The 19,939-nt window shown below is 39.3% G+C and overlaps 1 protein-coding gene across 2 annotated transcripts; it reads right to left on the reverse strand.

Moving 5' to 3' along the window:
• Nucleotides 1-7,025: 7,025 nt before the first annotated feature.
• ARRDC4 (arrestin domain containing 4) lies at nt 7,026-19,571 on the reverse strand. 2 transcript variants are annotated; one of them, XM_081289954.1, is made up of 8 exons: nt 19,060-19,571; nt 15,054-15,120; nt 14,678-14,825; nt 12,720-12,822; nt 11,489-11,745; nt 10,801-10,960; nt 10,089-10,243; nt 7,026-9,692 (listed from the first exon to the last, which is right to left on the reverse strand). In XM_081289954.1, exons 1-8 carry the CDS (start codon nt 19,364-19,366, stop codon nt 9,636-9,638), a joined length of 1,254 nt encoding a protein of 417 aa, XP_081146080.1. In that variant the 5' UTR covers nt 19,367-19,571; the 3' UTR covers nt 7,026-9,635. The 2 variants fall into 2 exon arrangements, with proteins under 2 accessions (XP_081146080.1, XP_081146081.1); XM_081289955.1 differs by lacking the exon at nt 10,801-10,960.
• Between the last annotated feature and the right edge of the window lie 368 nt (nt 19,572-19,939).

Raw genomic sequence — 19,939 nt, forward strand, 5'->3', positions numbered from 1 at the left:
GCAGATAGGAATGTAATAATGGCCTGGTGTGCTTCTCTGTTCAGCCTCTCAAAAAGCTGTCTGGGGCAGGTGGTGTTTCAAAGGGCTGAATATTAAACCCTTCCTGCAGAGACCCTGCTTTTCTGTGACTCTAGGCCATCTGGATACAGATAGAAGGGGCCTCAGTCTGACTCTGAGCCAGTATAGATGCCCAGAAAACAGTTGAGGTATCTTCTAGGGGCCAGGGAGGCTCATTCCAAAGGTAAGAAGATGTGGGGAAGACAAGCTTGTTCCAGTCCCATAACTTTCGACTTCAGAGGAGCCTGCTGATTGTGAATAGGATGGGTCCCCTGATTTCTGCCAGCAGCCCCATCTCAAGGTTCTATGCCTGACCCTTAAGGAAAGGGAAGTTTACCGATGAAAAAGGAAATTAGCTGTTTCTCTAAAAACAAGGCAATAGACTGAAGCTCAAGAAAGTCTTTGGGAGGTGAGTCCTAAAAAATAAAATACAAAGTGAAAGGAATCACTTCTCTCTCTCTCTCTCTCTCTCTCTCTCTCTCTCTCTCTCTCTCACACACACACACACACACACACACACACACACACACATAAACCATAATCTGAGTTTGTGAAGCTTTCAAGGCATTAGAGGTGATACTGAATGGTAGTGGGAACTGACTCTCTCCTGGGACCTTCTAGGAAGTTCTTGTAACTCATGGGGACTTCCAGGAAGTTCTTGGGAGTAGGGGAAGGACTTGGTAAGAAATTGATTTTGTTTTTCAAGAGCAAGTTGGGATAGGAGATTCAAGATGTGGGGGTGTTATTTTTAATGGGACTCAGCTCTCCCCCAGAGGCTGATGGTGCCTGGGAACACTCAGGTACAATATGTATCATGTGTCAGACGTTCAGAAATTTTCTTATATCTAGCTGCCAAACCCCACAGAGTCATCCTGATCACTATTGTCTTTCCTCTTGCCATGGGCCTTCACCTCTGCTCTGTCTGGTTTCCTTGGTATCACTGCCAGCCTGGCATCCAGCTTTACCTTCTCAGCTTGTTTTTGAATGAGCTTTGGATATTCTGAAAGCATCAATTTCATTCTCAAAGGCTAAGACATTAAGAAGACCAAGGCACAGGCTCTGTTTCAGTGAGCTTTTTCACTGCTGTGACTAAATGGCCTGACCAGGACAATATTGGAGAAAAAGTATATTCAGGTGTCATGGTTTCAGAGGTTTCAGACCATGGGAGGCTGGCTCCATTTCTCAGGGCTCAAGGTGAGGCAGAACATTAGTGGTGGAAAAGTGTGGCGGAGGGAAGTGGCTCACATGATGATCAGAAAACTGAGAGACTCCACTCACCAGATACAAATATATGTCCCAAAGCCAGGCCTTCAATGCCTCACCTCTTCCTGCCACACCCCACCTGACTTCAGTCAGCACTCAATTAATCCCATCAGGTGATTAATTCAGTGATTGGGTTAAGTCTCTAGTAACCCAATCATTTCTTGTCTCCTCATCTCACACCTGTGCTTTTGAGGGAAACTTCATATTCAAACCATAACAGACTTTGAGGACAATGTCAAAAGAACTCCAAGGAGCTGGGGCTGTAGCTCAGTAGTAGAGGGCTTGCCTTGCACATGTGAGGAACTGGGTTCAATCCTTAGTACCACATAAAGAGAAACAAATAAAATAAAAGCATTCTGTCCTCAGTGGTAGTGTGTGCTTAGCATGTGAGCGAGCACAGTGTCCCAACTTCAATTCCCATCACTGAGAGAGAGGGGGAGAGAGAGCCCACCAGACATTTCTAAACACAGTGGTGTCACCATACCATGCAGTTATTCTACATCCATATGAGCATACCATCTGACTGTGGTCATGATACAGGTTGGTGATTAGGCACAGAAAAGAGTCCAATCCTCATTGGACCTAACGTATTGCAAAAATTCTAAGGGGAAGAAAGCAATTCAGCAACTCTAGGGAAATGAGGTTGTTGATTCTGTGTGTGTGTGTGTGTGTGTGTGTGTGTGTGTGTGTGTAGCCTCTGACCAGGTACATTTGTGCACAGAACTCGGAAGAATATGCATGGCACAAGTGTGAGCAATGATCCAGAGTCAGACCTTTTTTCCCAGGCTCTTCTGAGAAGCTGGAAGCAGGAGAGGCCCTGGAGTGTGCAGGTGACATTGTCAACTATAGTGCTGGCCTCTGTTGGGAGTCACAGTCTAAATGCCAATTGTCAAAAGGGTCTGAGAATTCAGGTTCTATCCAGGTGTTTTTATTGTTTCTGGGAAGACACTCAGCTTAGGAGCTGTTGAGTGTCAGTAAGAGGAATTTGGTGCTGAGGCTCAGAGACAGGTGATCACAGCTCCCTGAAAAACCACACATGACATCTGTGGGTGTGGGGAGCAGAGTTGCCTTTGATGGGAGGGGCAGGGACAGGGTGACAAACTGTGCCAGTTTGCCTGGAATTGAGGGACTCTTGGGATGTTGGGATTTCAGTGGTAAAACCAGAGAAGTCCTGGGCAAACCAGAACAAGTTGTTCCCCCTGGGCAAGAGCAGGGCTCATCAGGGCTCGGTCTGAGTAAGAGAGGTTCAAGCTTTGGGATTGGTTAGGTCTTAAGGTATCAACTTTCTTCTGAAAGGACAGGAGCAAATTAAAAGCCAAAACAAACAAAACAAAAAACAATGTGCATACACACCAGCTTATCAAAGACAACTTCCCACTTGCGAACTTCTCTGACATATGGAGCCCTTGTTTTTGCTGACAATAGCCATTTCTGACTTATTCCTCAGTTTAAGGAATTTCTTGCCCTTTCCTCTCCTTGGGGTTCCTGGTGGTGGAGTTGAGGCTCCAGGTCTGCTGTCTGGGAAGGGCTAATGCTCAGACCTGTGTATGTGTCATGTGGCCATCGGGAGGCAGAGACTCAAGGTGTGTCCTCAGTCAGCTGCTTAGATTAAGAATAGATTTGGGGCAATCAGACACGTTCCAACTGTCCCCAGCAGCTGTCCTGGAGCCTGTGGAGGTGCTGTTTGTCTTGGAACCAGTCAGATTTAGGCTGAAGGTTCAAAGATCCAGTATCTCTGGCTGGTGGAAGCTGGAGAGAAAAGATCAACTTTAAGGTCCCTGGCTCCTGCCAACCCAGTTCCTCCCCATGAAAGGTCTGTGTTCTGTGCTCTGTTCGATATTCAGGAGCAAGCTGGAGATCATAAGAACTCAGCCCCCTTACCCCGTTTAATGTACACACTGTTTAAAACATCTTCCCATTGGCAGAGGAAATTATCTTGTTTTGTTCTTGGGAGAACAATTCTGGAACTGTACTTCAAGTACAGTGAGATTAGTTTTCTGAAAAACATGGTATTTGTCTGATGCAATCCTGACACCATCTAAGAGGAGCAGCTGTCAGTGTTCATGCCCACACATGTTGGAGATGTTATCTTTTGCCATCAGGACCAAAGTGTTTGTTATGTCAGATATGATAAAAGTCAATATTTGCTTTCATGGTTTGCCTCAGCACCCAGTATTCTGCATTTTTAAAAGAGGACAAGATGGTTGAATTAAGGATAAAATTACACACTTTGAGATTTGCTTTTAAATCACCTCTGTAGATGTAGGATTCTATTAAGAGGTTTAACAGGAATTTTTGACTTTCTTCTCTCGTAGGAGGATACAGGAAGATTTGAGCTTAATATCACACTCCACCCATGTGTATGCATACACAGCAGTCCCCATACTTCTTCACCCAGTTTTAATTCAGACAAATTTTTTAAAAATGATAGTGTTTAGATTCCTAAGCTGTTTCCCATAACCTTTGTTCTCTTGAACTGTTACGGTTTATCTATAGCAAAGCTCTCTCTCTCAAAGAGTGAATAACTGGGTTTCTAGGCTTTTTTTTTTTTTTTAAGGCAAATGTGGAACTTGTGATCCTTCTGCCTCAGCCTCCTGAGTCTCTGGGAATACAGTTGTGTGCCTCCACTTCTGGCTATATTTTAAGCTATTATGTTTTACCATATTTATTTTTCAAGCTATTATGTTTTACCGTATTTTTAATTGACGCATTGTAGTTGTACATAATGGTGGAATTTATTTTTACCAATTTGTACATGCACACAACAATATAATTTGGCCTGTCTCTATTATGTTCTTCACTATCATGGGTCAACATTAGGGTTTTGCTTTGGACTTCCTGTATTGTGGTGATATAGGCTGTGTGTGAAATGTGCAACTGTTTTGTTGAGTGAACCCTTCTCCCTTTGTTTACTGCCCACCAAAATATCAGCTACTGAAAATAAGGCTTATGCTTGTGTTTTAGTGGTGGGATGAATTGATATTAATAATGTGCCCTCCCCAGAATCGCAGGTGTACAAACAGTGCAGGTGTTGATGAGTTTTCTTGCCCCTGGAGTGAAGCCTCCAGTCGAGCAGCAGAGCATCTGCGTATGCACATGTGCACTTTGTATGGACATGTGTGCATATTTATGTATACTATGTTTTGGAATTAACTAACTATAGGCCATGAAATTTCATACTGTATTTAATCAATTCAATAAACAGTTTAGACAGGTCTAAACATTCTTAGAGGGAACTAAGGCAAACACCTTGCATGTGTAGATCACTTAATATATGAACAAGTAGGTGGGTCCTAGTTTCTTGTAAATTTGGGTGGGGGTGATATCTGCATTAGTGAACACAGAAATAGCTCCACCAAAGACACAATTCATGGTAAATTCAATTATTGTAATAATCTGAAAATGGGGACTAGTCACCCTTTTTACCTACTCCCAACCCCATCACTGTGTTAGTCTAATTTTCTGCTATGTTCCATCCCCAATGGACTCACATCTGGCTTTATGGAAAAGCTCCTTAAGTTATTACATAATGGCTTCTATAAAATAAAAGCTCTCCACACTTGAAAAAATTTAATAGTCTTGTAACAAGTAAGCCCATGTTTTATAATACTGTGTCAGTAAGAATAAGCATATATAAAGTAGTTAAAACCATTTCTCAGCTTACAGATGGGTTTTTCATATCATCAGACACTAAGAAGTGCAATTGTAGATGAAGGAAATGGAAGGGGAGACAGGAAAAAAGAAAAAACATCCCAGACATTAACACAGATACAGAAAATATAATCTCTTTCCTGAATAATCTGTTAAAATGTATCAGATTCAGAAGCTGATACAACAAATAGCCCCAATAAAATTTCTGTCTCTATATAATAACAGTCTGTATTTTCATCAGAGAGATGTCTTAACTCATTTATAATGTGATAGCTTGCTTCACATTACTTTAAGTACTTTGATAAGCTGAAAATTCACCTCTGAAAGTTTGGGTAAAGCTGCATTTATGTATTTTATATATAAAATTTTCAAACTCAAAACCAAAATCTTAAAAAAAGTATTATGTGCATATAATTATTATACATTTTCTTTGCTAAGTGCAAAATTAAGTTTTCTTTTAAAATGTATCAGCTGAAATACAAAGAAACAAGCTATTGATGCGAGCAGCAACTTGTATGGATCTCAGGTTGTTATGTGGAGTGAGAAAAGCCAGTTTGAAAAGGTACATACTGAATGGTTCCACTTATCTAGCATTCTCAAAATGACAAAATTATAGAGATGGAAAACAGATCAATGGGTCCGGGATAAGGAAGGAAGGGGAGGAGGGTATGATTACAAAGGACAGCCCCAGGCAGTTTCTTGATGGTGATGGAGTGGTTCCTTACGTGACTGTGGTGATGATTATATGAATCTACACATGATAACACATCATAGAACTGTACACAGAAACATACACAAGAAAAATGAATGCATGCAAAACTGGCTGTCTGTACCCTGTTACTGTCCTAATTTTGCTAATGTACTTTTGTTATGTAAGATGTTACCATGGGGGGGGCGGTGATTGATGGGTATACAAGACTTAGCTGTACTATTTTTGCAACTTATTGTGAGTCTATAATTATTTCAAAATATAAATGTCTTGGATGTATGTGAAGAAAGGATTCCAGCTACTAATTAAACATACTTAGGAAGCAATTTAGACAAAGACTGGTGTCCTTTGTGGAGGGAGGGTTTTTAGATATGAACGCTGATGACTCTTGATGTGCTTAGTATCCAGGTTGCAACTTTTAAGCTGTGTAATTGAAAACAATGACTGTTTTCATCACTTCTTTAAAGTTGTAGAATCAGGAAATTTTAGAGCAAGCAGAGACCTCACAGAGAATGTGGGCCAAGCTCTCAGTTTACACTTCTCTGGGTTTTTGGTATCCTCATTGGTAACTTGAGGGCTTTGTCCTAGTTTCTTTGTTAGTGTCCGGCCTAGTTCTAATTCTATAATCCACAACTTTTTTATATAAACTACAGAAACTTTAATGGCTATCTTATAGATTCTGTCTTAGTATTTACTGAGACAAAACATTTCATGTTATGTTGATGACAAACATGAATGCAGAAACAGCCTGTTTATTACATAATAACATCATCTCATATATTAAAAACAACTGGAGAGCAATCTAACTAGGCTAATTTTTCATGCTTAGCTAAGGTTATAATTTTCCAGGACAGAGAGTCTGGGCAGTTTCCCTGAGATGATTTATAATCACATCTTCCTTGTACAAATCATAGTACTTGCACCCATGAGTATTTGTACAGAGGGGAGGCTTACGTCAGTCAGTGTTACCCTTGACTGCCCACCAGACCTGCTAACTCAATCCTGAGGAGATTCTGGCCAAGCAAATACTAAAGCTCAGGAAGCTCGAGAGTGGCTGCTATAATCTAGGTATAAACGAAGATATGCTCTCCACTGACCAAAAGAACTTAAGCTTCCTTACTTGAGATCTCAAGTACTTTTTTTCATGGAATGCTAGGGGCTGTCTTGGGAAACTGAGTCCACTGCAGAAATAAGGTCAGAATCCTAGGCTGCTCCTTACCTCCTGATAGCAGATACAGACAAAGCCACCTTTTAGTAACACTGTGGTTTTTGGTATTGATTATCCTTCAATCTATAATAATATAGTCTTTCAAACAAAAACAAAAACAAAACTAGCAACTCACAGCATTAATAGAATAATTTTATTAACAAAAAGAACCCATGGGGTTCAAGCAAGAATACAAAATACAATCTTTAGTTTTTTTTTCCTGTGGGTTAAACTGTTATATTTTTAATAAAAAATAAAAAAAAAGCTTTCATAGTTAACTTATCAAAAACATAACCCCTGCCTACTGAGTTTCTTATTGTGCAAAACAGAAACATATATACACAAACAGTTTTGCCAAGGGAAGGATTTTGTGTGCCAAAAGATGCACATTTTCAATTTTAAATTTTTGCATCAAAAACAAAATTCTAAGGCCACTTTTTTTTTAAACTAAAGAACAAGAGGGGAATAAACAGACAAATAATAGCAGCTAAATTTTTATCTTCATTTGTAGGTTTTCTCTGTTCCAATGTAATTTTCAGTATTCATATTTTGATTATGAAAAGGTATGCAGTTTGAACCTACAGCTGCTTAAGGTCAGGTAGACCAGTATCAAGTCACACCTCTGATTTATTTTCTCAATGCTACAAAATTGTTTCAATTTTACAGGGGGACTTTGTGATTTCTCTAATCAAGGAGATAAAACAATCCTACTGAAGGATTCCATTAAGTGGTTGCTTTTCTACATGGAGCCAAATAACTCAACTCTCTCTCTCTGTCCATACAGTTTCCCTTTGTTTTGGTTTTGTGGAGATGGACAATGTCTTGACATGGCATGTAAACTTCAGTTTAGAAGTCAATAAACAGCTGAAAATGATCTTTCTCAAGTAAAAATAAAGCTGTTTGGACAGCACTCAAATACACAAATCTGCTTAAAGACACACAAAACAAAACTTTAAAAATAATCTCTAAAAACCAAAGCAAGGATTAAAGTTTTGTGACAAATCTAGTACCACAATTACTCATATAACAGTTTTGCATTATGATTTTAAACAGTGACTTGTCATGAAACAAGTGTGTTTGATGATTACAGAGAAGAGAGGTATCTGAGAAGGGTGAAAAGCGCACATTTACCTAATGTTTGTAGAAAATCCCTGATCAAATGACCAACTGATTTCTAAATATAAAATTTAACCATAGTAGAATTTTTCTATTTCTAAGTGAACATACTGATTTAAAGATAAGTTAATCATTTTATTGAATGAAGTACAGTATCATGCCTGGGAAGCACCAGGGTTTCTCGATCAAACCCTTAAGACTTGGCTGGTCCACAATCTCTATCATGGGAATCCCTATCTCCCTTCCACTTAGTGTCCAGAAATGTTCTCAGTTCACAGAACCAACAGACTGAAGGAAAAGCAGGTGAGCATGTGACCATGCACAGGAGGGGACAGGGGGACAGTGAAAACACTGCTCAAACATTTAGCAGCAACACAATCCTGTTGGTCTGAAAATCCTGAGGTTAACTGACAATAAAATATTGCACCAAAACAATAAAGAAAATCACAGTTTAAATAGTTGCTTAAGAATTTGAAAACAATGTGTAACGCAGTGACCACCATCAGTCGATTTAAGCCTTTTGATAGAAATCAAATGTATGTCTTTAAAAAAAAGATGTTTCTATCCTCTTTGATTCTGCATTTTTTTGAAATATCCTTAGGTATACATGTTTATTTTCACTTAATGTTAACATTGTGGATTTTCCCCTTGGTCTAGTTTCAGATTCAGTGATAGATAAGACTGCTACATTAAGTAGCAGAAACTCTGAAGAAGGGCGATCAGGCCTAGAGTTTAAAAAACATCTGATAACCCCACTAGAGGTAGGTTAAGATTTTTTTGTTTTTGTTTTTGACTGTGTAGTTATCAAGGCATCCTGAATATGTAAGCTTTTGATCCCCTTTTCTTTTTTTAATGTGCCCATAGGAAAGTAAGACAAGAGGAAAGTCAAATATATATCCTGTGGATGTACTTAAGGGTGGTAAATAGTACAGTCTTCAACAAAGCACATTTTCATGTTAAAATTCTCCTTTCCCCTTTGAAGTGTAAAGCTTTCCAGAAGCCCTTTAGGTTTCCTGACATTGTACAGCCAACTTATAAAGTACACTGTAACCTACTATTGAAGGAGTGAAAATGGTCATTACTTCATTAGGACCTTTACGTGAGCATGGTCTCAAGAAAGGAGGCTTCCAAGGACTTTAGTCCTTGATGTGCTAATATGGAAAGAAATCATGAAGACCCTGAAACCTGAGGGTCTCACTTTGTATTTAGAGTAGGCCACTTTGCCATTCACACACATTTCTATGCTGCTTGGCTCTTTGCAACTGTCTTTTCCCAATTAGTCCGTGTTGCCTTAAGTTCACGACACCTTTGTTCCGTTCCACGTTGACAAGCCTTCTTAAAGGCATGCTCTCACAGTGTTCCCACCAGTTTCAGGCTCCTTCCTCTCAGGTCAGCACAGGCACTCCTTCACTTACTCTGCCACCACCAGGACTTCCACTACATTCTTCGACTTTTCACATCTTCATCCCATTTTTCAAAGGGAACAAATAAATTAGCACAACCATCCTATTGGCCCACTCATATTCTTACTTATGTTCTTATAAGTTAGCCTTCTCTCTCCCACCCTCAGAAAGGCAGGTGAAAGAAGCAACATTCTAATTTGATGATGAACACAGTGATTCTGAAGTACATTCAGAGAATGAAGGAAACAGGCTGTGTGTCTTCTACATCACTAGGATGTGGATCAACCTTAGAAAAAAGGGGGGAAAAAAGAGCAAGATTATAGTTGCAACATTCTTTAAAATGGTTTTATTATCTACTTCTAATTATATGATGGCTATATGCCAAGTTGCCCAAAGCCTATCATTACTAAGTGCCGGAAGGCTGTTATGTTCTTGGTATTCCATAGTCACATAACATCTGAAAAATCAATCCATGACACTGTATATACATGCCATAGATCCATGGAAAATACTGGAAAATGTGCTAATGGATCAGTAATAATCTATGAGCACAGTAAAAACACATTTCTATGTATCCTCTTTTAATTATGAGTCAGCAACAGACACTTGCATGAAAGGAGGACTGCAAATGAATATTTGCAGACAGCATAATAAATGTCTAATTTTCTTTCACTTTGTTTACCTCTGAATAAAGTGGTGGGGGCTGAAACCGGAATTCTTGTATGCAGGCAAACATAGGATAGCACGCTTCTCCCTCACAGTCGGGGGGCTGAGGGTAAGGAGGAACATGTCTAGAGAATTCTTCCTCTGATACCACATCTGCATAATTTGGTGGTGCTAAAACAGTAATGGAGTTAGAGCTAAGAAATTCAAGTAAAATTAATTTATCTCTCTGAACTCTAACAAAGACAAGGAATTTAGCAACACTGAAGATGAAAATAAAGCATTTCCCTCTCATCAGTCTGTTTTTGTGCCAACTGCAATGAAAAAAATTTGATTGTTTTTATTAAATCGTTACTAATATTAATTATATTCTACTCTTTTGAGATGATTGTGCTATAGTTTAGACAATTATCCCTGAAATGTGGCTACAAAAAGCATATAACACTGTATTTTTATTTTGACTATTTTTTATTGTTTTACTTTGACCTATGGTCATTAAGAGATGTACACTTTATCCCTGAGTCTGCCATCAGCAGTTTTGTGTCCTAAACAAAAAATTAAGATTTCAAGGTCTCTTCCAGGAATGATTTATGATTCTTGAGTAGTGAAAAGAATAAGGGTAGCTGTAGTAGCAGTATTCATTAACATTTAAGCATTATTATCTCATACATCCTGTCTGTAGCTACTTTCTATGTAAAGCTTCATTATGAGAGAACTTCAAAATACCTTACCTTCAGGCTGTTCTGGCAGGGTCAGTGTCAACCAGCTCATATCCATGCTGAACTGGCTAGCGCTGGGGTTTCTGCTGCCAAAACCATTATAGGGAATTGTACCAATAACTAAAGGCAGCTCAAGCATCAGTTTTTTAGCACCAGGAATGTGAATGTATACCTAATATTTCAAAATAGAGGAAAAAGGCACAAATCTAACTTAGGCTTCATAGGAGATGGCCTAATTACATTTTTTTTCAAGGCAATAAATGCCTTTATCACCAACCGCCCCACCCCCATTACAAATGTAAGTTTTCCTGACTAAATAAAATAAAGAGCAAACAAAATGAGAAATACACAAAATGCAGTGAGTACCCTCTGACAGGAATCTGGCCTCAGTGTACTTCACTTAAGTTTGAAGAGTTTATAATAATAAATAAAGAATATATGTACATGTTGTCAATGTGACAAGGGCCCCTTAAAGCATCTCAATCCCTATTAAGTTACTTTATTATCTTCCTGGGCAGAAGGATTGTGTTTTTTGTAAAAGCAAAGGCCAATCTTCATATATTTCACAATTGGTAGTAATACTGACATAAAATGACATTTTCCTAAGTATTAAATAAGCAATAATATTCACAGACAGTGACATAGCTCCAGTTATTGCTCTGTCGCAAGTATTTTTAATTTTACAAAGAGCTCTGCTTACGGCTAAGGAATAGTCCACTCTGATAATGCAGCAATCCAGGATGGATGGAGTAACAGGTGGGATTTTGAGAGTTTTCCCGTTCCAAGTGTCAGTGCTCCCAGATGCAATGTGGTTTCCTCGCACATTGGCAACCATGTGACGGACGGTCTTTGTCTTCCCACTAGCCAAATACGTCTGGGTTTGGAAAATAGCTGCTTTGGGAACAATCAGACGAGAAGAACAGTTCTCTATTTCGGCATAGATTGGAATAGCTTCTCCTAAAAAAGAGAACAAAAACAGGATTGATTGAGAGACTTCTCAAAAAGTTCTCCTTGAAATCAAACTGGGCCACCACCAATTAAAGCTGAAATGTTCTAATATTAATGAACTGAGAAGCCCTGATAGATAAATTGCATTGTAAATATGTGTCAGATAAGTGAAAATCCACTGCAGGTTATGTTGATATTATTTTCTAATTATTGCATTATTTCCTTTTCTATAGTAAAATGATATTAACAATATAAAGATATGTAAATTATCAGTATGCATATAAATTAAGGTAAACATGTAAGTATATAATTTCAGTACTAATGTTAAGTTTAACAGATTACAAACAAACACACTAGTGGTTATCATATTAAATTCCTCCCAACAGGAGAACAAAGCCTTTTAAGGAATTACTAAGGCTAAGGCACAAATAATACAATGGATGGAGTTTTACAACATTACACATCATGCCATAATATTCCAATCCACACTCATTTCCAACAAGCCATAACCTAGGATTAGAGGCTAAATTCACTACAGGAATTAAGCCCTTCACAAATGATAGTTAAAATTTGAATATTACTAACATTTGCTAATTTTCTATATTCTAGGCCTAAATATTTGTAAATCTCAAACCAGCAAGAAATCAGGATACTAAGAGTACTTTCATATTACAATAGTTCTCTTCTGAGCAACATGACTCTAGACATCCTTTTGCAACAATGATATTGGCACTTACATACTCTTCTAGTTTTACTCTTTGTTAAAACTAAAGTAATAGGACTGAAGTCAGAAATACCAAGTATTTCTAGAACTTATTCATTCATTTAAAAATGTTTGAACAGCAATTTTTATATTAAAAATTATTCTTTGTGATTTAAAATATGATATACTTTGTATATTAAAAAACACTGTTTAAAATCACGTAAAATTAGCTAATAAAATGAATAAGTCAATCAGTTGAACTTCCCAACAGGCTGCTTACCATTACAGTATCCCTTTCTTTCAATTTTGGCACTCAGCGAGACTGGACCAGAAGTAAAAAACCAACAGCCAACCATTTTCTCTTGAGTTTTCAATACAGGGGTCTTGAAAATTTAAAATAAAACCACCTTAATTAAATCATTTTAGAGAACTCATAGAACTTAAAATTATCTTTCTTCATAGAATAGTTGTGAAGAAATATCAACCTTTCTTAGTCTCATGTGACATCTCAGATACTAAATCTTATTTCCCTCTTAAGAACACTAGGGTGAATTTTCAGATTCAAATTAGCATGACATCATCTTACTTTACTTTGAAGTTACTGTATTTCTGGGAAATGATATAGTAGCCCTTTAAAGAAGCAAAGGCTGTATTATGATACAAAAATTAAACAGAAAGTTATATTCGTTTTGGTATTTACTATGTGAAATAAGCAGTCTTTTCCTCTCTTTCTCTCTCTTTTTTTTTTTCCTATTATTTCAAAATGATTACCCAGCAGAAATTTCAAACGGTCTTGGGGCTTTGTGAAACAGTAATAATGTGACAACATACATATGTTAACAGATCTAAAAAGGTTATTAAACACATTATGCCCCATCATAGTATTTTATTCTATTTTTAAATACCAAGAAAAGTGACATAGGATTTTAAATGTTTAGTTTACAAGCTGCATACACACAAAGCTTTCTGTAAAACCCAAAGTTACTTGCAATATAGTTTTTTTTTTTTAATGGAAAGAACACTAAGGGATAATGAGTGCCTCTTTTTAGCAAAAACAAAATCCCTTTAAGTAATTTGTCATGATGATCATAAAGCCTTTAGAATACTAAACTGCCATATTCTAAGTTGTTTTTAAAAATTGCAAGACACTTGGCATCACCAAGCATTTTAAAAAAGTGTAAAGTCATAGCTATAAGCCTGGTCAGTCGGATGCTGGTTCCTTTATGATTTTGGATACAAGAGACCATGCAAACATCCATACTTGTTATCATTTAACCAAAGGTAAAATTAAAGTAAATAGCACTTCTTTTTTTGTGTGAAAATAGGAGTTAAACAACTTTTAATTGTTGGCTTTTCCCTTGTTTTTTAAAACACTGGCTAGAAAAATAATACTAAAATACATCTTTGTCACATCAATTCCATGATGGAAAGTTTAAATTATCTCAGTATTTTCTATGAAGTAAGAAAATCATTCATTCATATTTAAATGAAGAACCATTAGGTCCTAGTAGCTATCATGAAAGTACAAGGTATAATTTTATATTATTTTGATAATATGGGTTTAGATAAAAGAATCTAGCTCATTAGCTCCCATCTTGCCTATTCTGTTGTTACTTATAGCCTGATCTTTCTTATCAGTCTACAGTATTTCTAGTGATTATTAGAAGTTCAATGCTTTAATGTGGCCAAATCTGTCATAAGGAGATGATAAGTGAAAGGATCTCGGCGGCAGCTGCATGCACTTACTTAATGTTAGAAAATGACATGCAAAATGGAAGGATACATAGCATAATGGCCTGAGCCTCAATAACAGGCTGAGCATGATTAATACTCTTCCATAATTACTGTTCCTCAACCTGCTATTATTGAAGAGTTTAGAATACCACGGTCCTGTGAATGTGGCTGCTCTGGTAAAAGTAACTACACTCTGTGTATGCATTATTGTTATTAAGCCTTATTAATGCATTTCAAGCCTGTGTAACTTTTTGGCAAAAGAACCCTGAACAGCAGGGACATAATCAATAGTATTAACACACACAATTTGTAATTTGCCCAACCTAGAATCATATATTTATAGTGAATGCCTATGGGTGACAAGATTGTATTTTCTAAGCCATCAGAGAGTGACAGGACAGACTACTACTAAACTGTCAAAATACAGATACCACTATTGAAAGGAAGGAGGGAAGAGGGAATCGAGAAAGAGAGGAAGGAGGAAGAGGAAAAGGAAGAACTTACCAATAATGCTGGAGTGTTGACATCGACATGACTAACAACCTGGAGTTCTCGTTTTACACTCTGATCTGGTACCTTGGGTCGTTCCAAAACTGCCTTCACACAGTACTGAATGCTTCCGTATTTCCCAGTAAATGAGGTCACCAAAGGTCTGAAACAAACCAAGGCATTAATTTGTGACTTTATTTTTCAGTTAACCAACCTGGGAAAAGTACTCTATAAAATGGTGGTTTAGGTTGAAAGAAGAAGAGTAAGCAGGCCATCTATGGAGGGGCTGCAGAGGATGAATATACACTTTAGAGCCAGAAGATCCTGACAAGACTCAGACATGGGACGGACACACTGCCAAGAAAATTGCAAACTATCCTGCTTTACTTACTCAGATGGAAGTTGAAAGCGAAATAGAAATTCATGTTTTCCAGGCTGCAATAAAATGATGGTTTCACCTGTAGAAGAGATTATTTTAACAAGGTTAGTACTAGTAAAAGAGTTTCATAACCTAAATCACATTTTCTAAAGAAGGTTTTGCTGGCCATAAGACACAGTAGAGTTCAAAAGTTCATTAAAAAGACTCAGAGAATGAAATGTGTACCAGTTTTTAGCCAGTAAAAATTGTAGTTTAGGTTTAAAAAGTAAGAAGCAGGCCGTCTATGGAGGGACACACACACACACACACACACCTTTTTATCTCAGAAAAGACCAATTACACAAGTAATTACCATGAAGTTCTAGAGCTCAGGGCACCAATATATATATGCAGTACACACACACACACACACACATCCTACTCTATTATGTTAACTTGAGATACTAATATTAAATTGGACCTAAAATTAATTTAGCAAAAGATAGATTTATTTTTATATATAAAATTCACATTATATTCTTTGGGAAGAGGTGGAAATAGAAATTAAAAAATCTTGACAATTATTAATAGTGAGTATAAAATTAAAAAGTCAAACCAACAAGACAAGTCACTAAGCAAGAGTCAGGTATTTACCCTTCAGCTCTAGTGAGATTAACAGGATTTCTTAGCAGTTAACTTGGATTTACCAAGCAAGGACATGACCCCCTCCCCTGCTCTGGATTGCCGGTTTCATTTTATTTCATGTACTGACTGTGAGAAGGCCAAAAATGCAGCGTGTGGGTGGACTGTATAAGACCAGAGACACTGCTGGAGTCTCTGATGAATGTACATAGACAATCTGTTAAGAGTTCAGGTCCAAAGTGGACTTGATGGCATCCAGTGCTGGTCAGGTGACTTTCCTGAGATATTGTAAACTTTCTCTCATTTCAAGCTCAGATTTAAGGCTGAATTTTTGAAGGACAGGAAATCAGTAGTGAAATGGAATTTTTAGAAAACTTAATTACTAGAGCTTCATGACTTTAAACAATTTACACATTTTAACTGTGTAATTTTAGGAATATATTACTGGCCTGCTAAGTCTTCTAAATCTACCTTCAGTGTTTAATGTGTAATGAATTAGGGAGAAAAAAAAGTCACAAGCCTATTTGCATAGTTGTACTTCACAGGTGGGTGACTTGTTGGCAAAGTCAACAATAACCAGTCACAGGGACATGAGATCAGATTAAATGATAGTGATAGGGTGAGTCCCAGGGGCTAAGGTGTTCTCACGAACAGCCCTACAGGTCTCAACAGTGTCACGCAGAGCTGCACTACTGTAAGCAAGGGGAGCTTCTGCACAGTGCAGCTATCCAGTGAAAGGCTCAGGACCCAATTCTCCAGAGAGAACTGGACTATAAATCCTAATTTGTAATCATTAGATTGCAGAGCACGACAAAGTACTTACAAATGTTTAAAAATGTGGGTTTCATCTGAGTTCAAAATTTATAGGGCTTATATGCCAGGCACTGTTGATAAAAAGATGAATAATTTCAATTCCTCAGACCAGCAGAAAAGGCAACCAGACACTTGTACACAACTAATTACGAGACAGTGCTAGAGCCTAGAACATCCACACAGGATTATGCAGGCACTGAAGACCTGACGGTGGAATGGAGATGAGTTGGGAAGGGGCTTAGATGAAAGGCATGTCACGAGGAAGCATGACAGGCATGTGGAGAACAGAGTTGGCTAGGATACCAACAGGGAGTGACAAAGAGATTAAGTTCTTCCTTCATAGAGGAAACATATCCATTATTCCCCTAAAAATGAATCTTTCAACTGTCTTAAAACATAATTAAAAACAAGAAGAGGAAACTGATAAACATGGGCTATAGTATTTGGAATAAAATCTTTATTTCATTCTCTTTGTTTTTAATGAAAACATTCACAACCATGTACATATTTCTGCTTCTGCTCTCATGGTTCATTACTTCTCTGCCTTACTGAGGACTAGTTTCACAGGAATTTGTTTAATTTACTAATGGTCTCACAACCAAAGCTCAGAATTAAAGATTTTCATGAGCTGTGGGGTCTAGAAGACCATTAGAGGCAGAGTCTGGGGCTCAGGTTAAGAGGAGGGACTCATGTAAGGTTACACTCTGCTATTGAGTGCCCAAGAACCGAAACCTACTGTATGGTTCTATCTTTCAGTATTTGTCAATCAACATATGAAGACAATTACAGTAGTTGGATTTGATTAGTAATTCCAAAGAAATATCTGGAGAGATTCCAGTGTTTGCATTTTCCAGAAATCAAAATTTCTAAAAATCTCTTTTGAAAGACATGTTTTGGAATTAAGTGACCCTGAGAACCTATGACTGTGTCAAGTTGCTTGTTTCTTTCCAGTTACGAATATTAGGGGTGCTCTCCCCACCCCCATCAACTAAAAGAGGCTGATTTTAAAAAATATGTAACTGTTGTTAATATTTGTTATGATACATCACTAAAAAGAGTTGAAGATTTGCAAACTGTTTAGGTTTAGAGACTCAATTCCATTAAAATAAAAAATAAAATTTGACTTATTTTTTTGAATTGAAAAACCATTTGCCAGGCTGGATTTCACCAAAGCAATTTTCATTCCTAATTTTAGGTTCAATTACTTTTAATTTTCTACTATTTACTCAGTAGTTATGGGTTCAGGAAGTTTAAGAATTTTGGACAAAACCCAATTTACTTCTCTCTTCCATGGCCTCTTCCCAGTCAGCCATCTTGAAAATCTGTGTTGGCTATAACCACTGGGAGAGGCCTGCTGGTGATTCTGGAAACTTCACAAAAGAGTGTGAGGGCAGGCAGGAACTGTCATCTACCAGGGCTCTCATTAGCCTAAAAGAAAGCTTTGGTTCCAGATAAATTTGTGCTTTCCCTATAAATTTGTGCTCAGTCAGATTATCAAACACTTTGGAGGATTTAACTGTGGATGGTCTATTCCATAGTAGGATTAAGACTAAACTGCATTGTATTTTGTGAAAGATATAGCAACATTTAAGAATATAATTATAATGTATTTTACTTGTCAAATTATCTTATTTGATAGCTAAAAGCTGATGAGGCAGAAAGGCAAGAGTTTAAAATAATTTCCTGGGGGGGTGGAACTAAAGACTCACTTTTGGTATTTTCATAATTAAGGGTATAAATTTTGGTACTTATGAATGTAACATCCATGTAGTGATCCTTGCATGGTGACTTCTAGAAAAGCCTACATTAATTGACTGGATTTCACAAAAGAGAACAGGAAGGGGTAATCCAGAAATGCCCAGATGGCAGTCTCCAAAGGCCTTTTGGGAAAGGGGAGAGAGGCAGGAGGAACAGGACGTGAAGGAAACAAAAAAGCGGCAATATCTGATAAAGTCAGAACTCTTAATAAAAATGTTGCCCCACTCCCCAAAAGATGGAAATCAAGTATGATGGTCAGGTCTAGAAACACTTCCTTTGAACCACCTCTCAAGAACTACTTCCCTCTTCCCAAGACTGAGTTTCTGCTAATTCATCATGAACCAAGGAGTGTCTAGGTCCATGACGGGAAGAAGTGGAGGCCCACGAAACACTAGGCATCAGAATGAAACGTTACAGACCCTGATTCCACCCTCCATGCCCACAGCCTTAAGGAACCTAGATCCCTGGATCCTGACAGTCTAATCACAGGTCCCCATGGCAACGACCCACTCCCTTCTGGGTTCTAGAAGATCCTGGGACACCAGGTGTTCGACCACAGCCAGCCAAGAATGAGTCGCCACATAGGGCTATGCTGCAGGGCGCAAGGTCTGATCTCTGGGTTGCTGTGAGGTAGGGGCACAAGCATTGTTACCTGCCCCTCATCTGCGACCCCCACTGGGAAGTCCACCTCTTGAAGCCTGTGACAGGCCCACCTGCCAGGAGGGCACTCTGCCTGCGCGTGATCCTCCAGAGAATGTCCCCTTCCTGGCCCTTACCCTGGGACCCAGGGGCCTGGCGGGGAACCCAGGCAGTAGTGCTCACTCACCGGCCGGGGGCTCAAGCAGGCTCAGGCGCACGTTCAGGTACTCCACCTCCGAGGCAGCTGGGGGAGCCGCGCCGCTGGATGAGATGCGGGCGCTGGCCCTCGGGCCCCAGGCGGCGGTGGCACGACCCTGGGCCTCCAGGCGTAGCGCGCTCAGGGCCACCGGTTCGGTCGCCTCCAGCAGCACGTGCCCGGCTACCGTCTCGCCGCTGGAGTAGCAGCCCTTGCGCTCATCTTCGAACACCAGACCCAGGCTTTTCACGCGGCCCTCCTGACCCAAGGCCGCGGTGGACCCCGCCTCTCCACCCATCCCGCCGGCGACGCGGCCCCGCCACTGAGGTCCGGAGAGGCCGGGAGCCGGGGTCCAGAGCAAAGAGGCGCCGCTGTCAAGGGCGCCTGCCACACGCCAAGGGCCACCGCGGCCGCTGTGCGGTGCCGGGTGAAGCACCAGCCCACCGCGGGGCCTGTCGCTTTAACAAACCTAACTGGGACTGGAAAGGGGCCGAGACTGCCCACCCTCGGCGCGCGCCCATAGGCCAGCTGTGAGACCTGCTTCTTGCCAATTGGTTGTAAATGGCCACTGAATCATTTCATTGGCGCCCCCACGCAAAGGCTAGCTCATGTAGGCAGTGCGTGATCAAGCAGTGTTGACCAATCGACAGACGCAAGAATGCACGTGCACAGGGCGTTTATTGGCTGGGGCAAAGCACAGTCCCGGCACAGGAACCAATAATAAGGTGGAGCGCCCATGTGGACAGATAGTGGGAAACAATATCTGTCAGGGAGGGGGCAGAACTGGGTATCTCCCGCTTTCGGCGTGTCAGCTGTTCCTATGGTTACATGCGGGGGCGGGGTTTCTGGCTGCGTGGGATCTGTTGTTAAG

Source organism: Spermophilus citellus (genome assembly GCF_964194105.1).
Source record: "Spermophilus citellus genome assembly, chromosome: 4".
Lineage (NCBI taxonomy): Eukaryota > Metazoa > Chordata > Mammalia > Rodentia > Sciuridae > Spermophilus > Spermophilus citellus.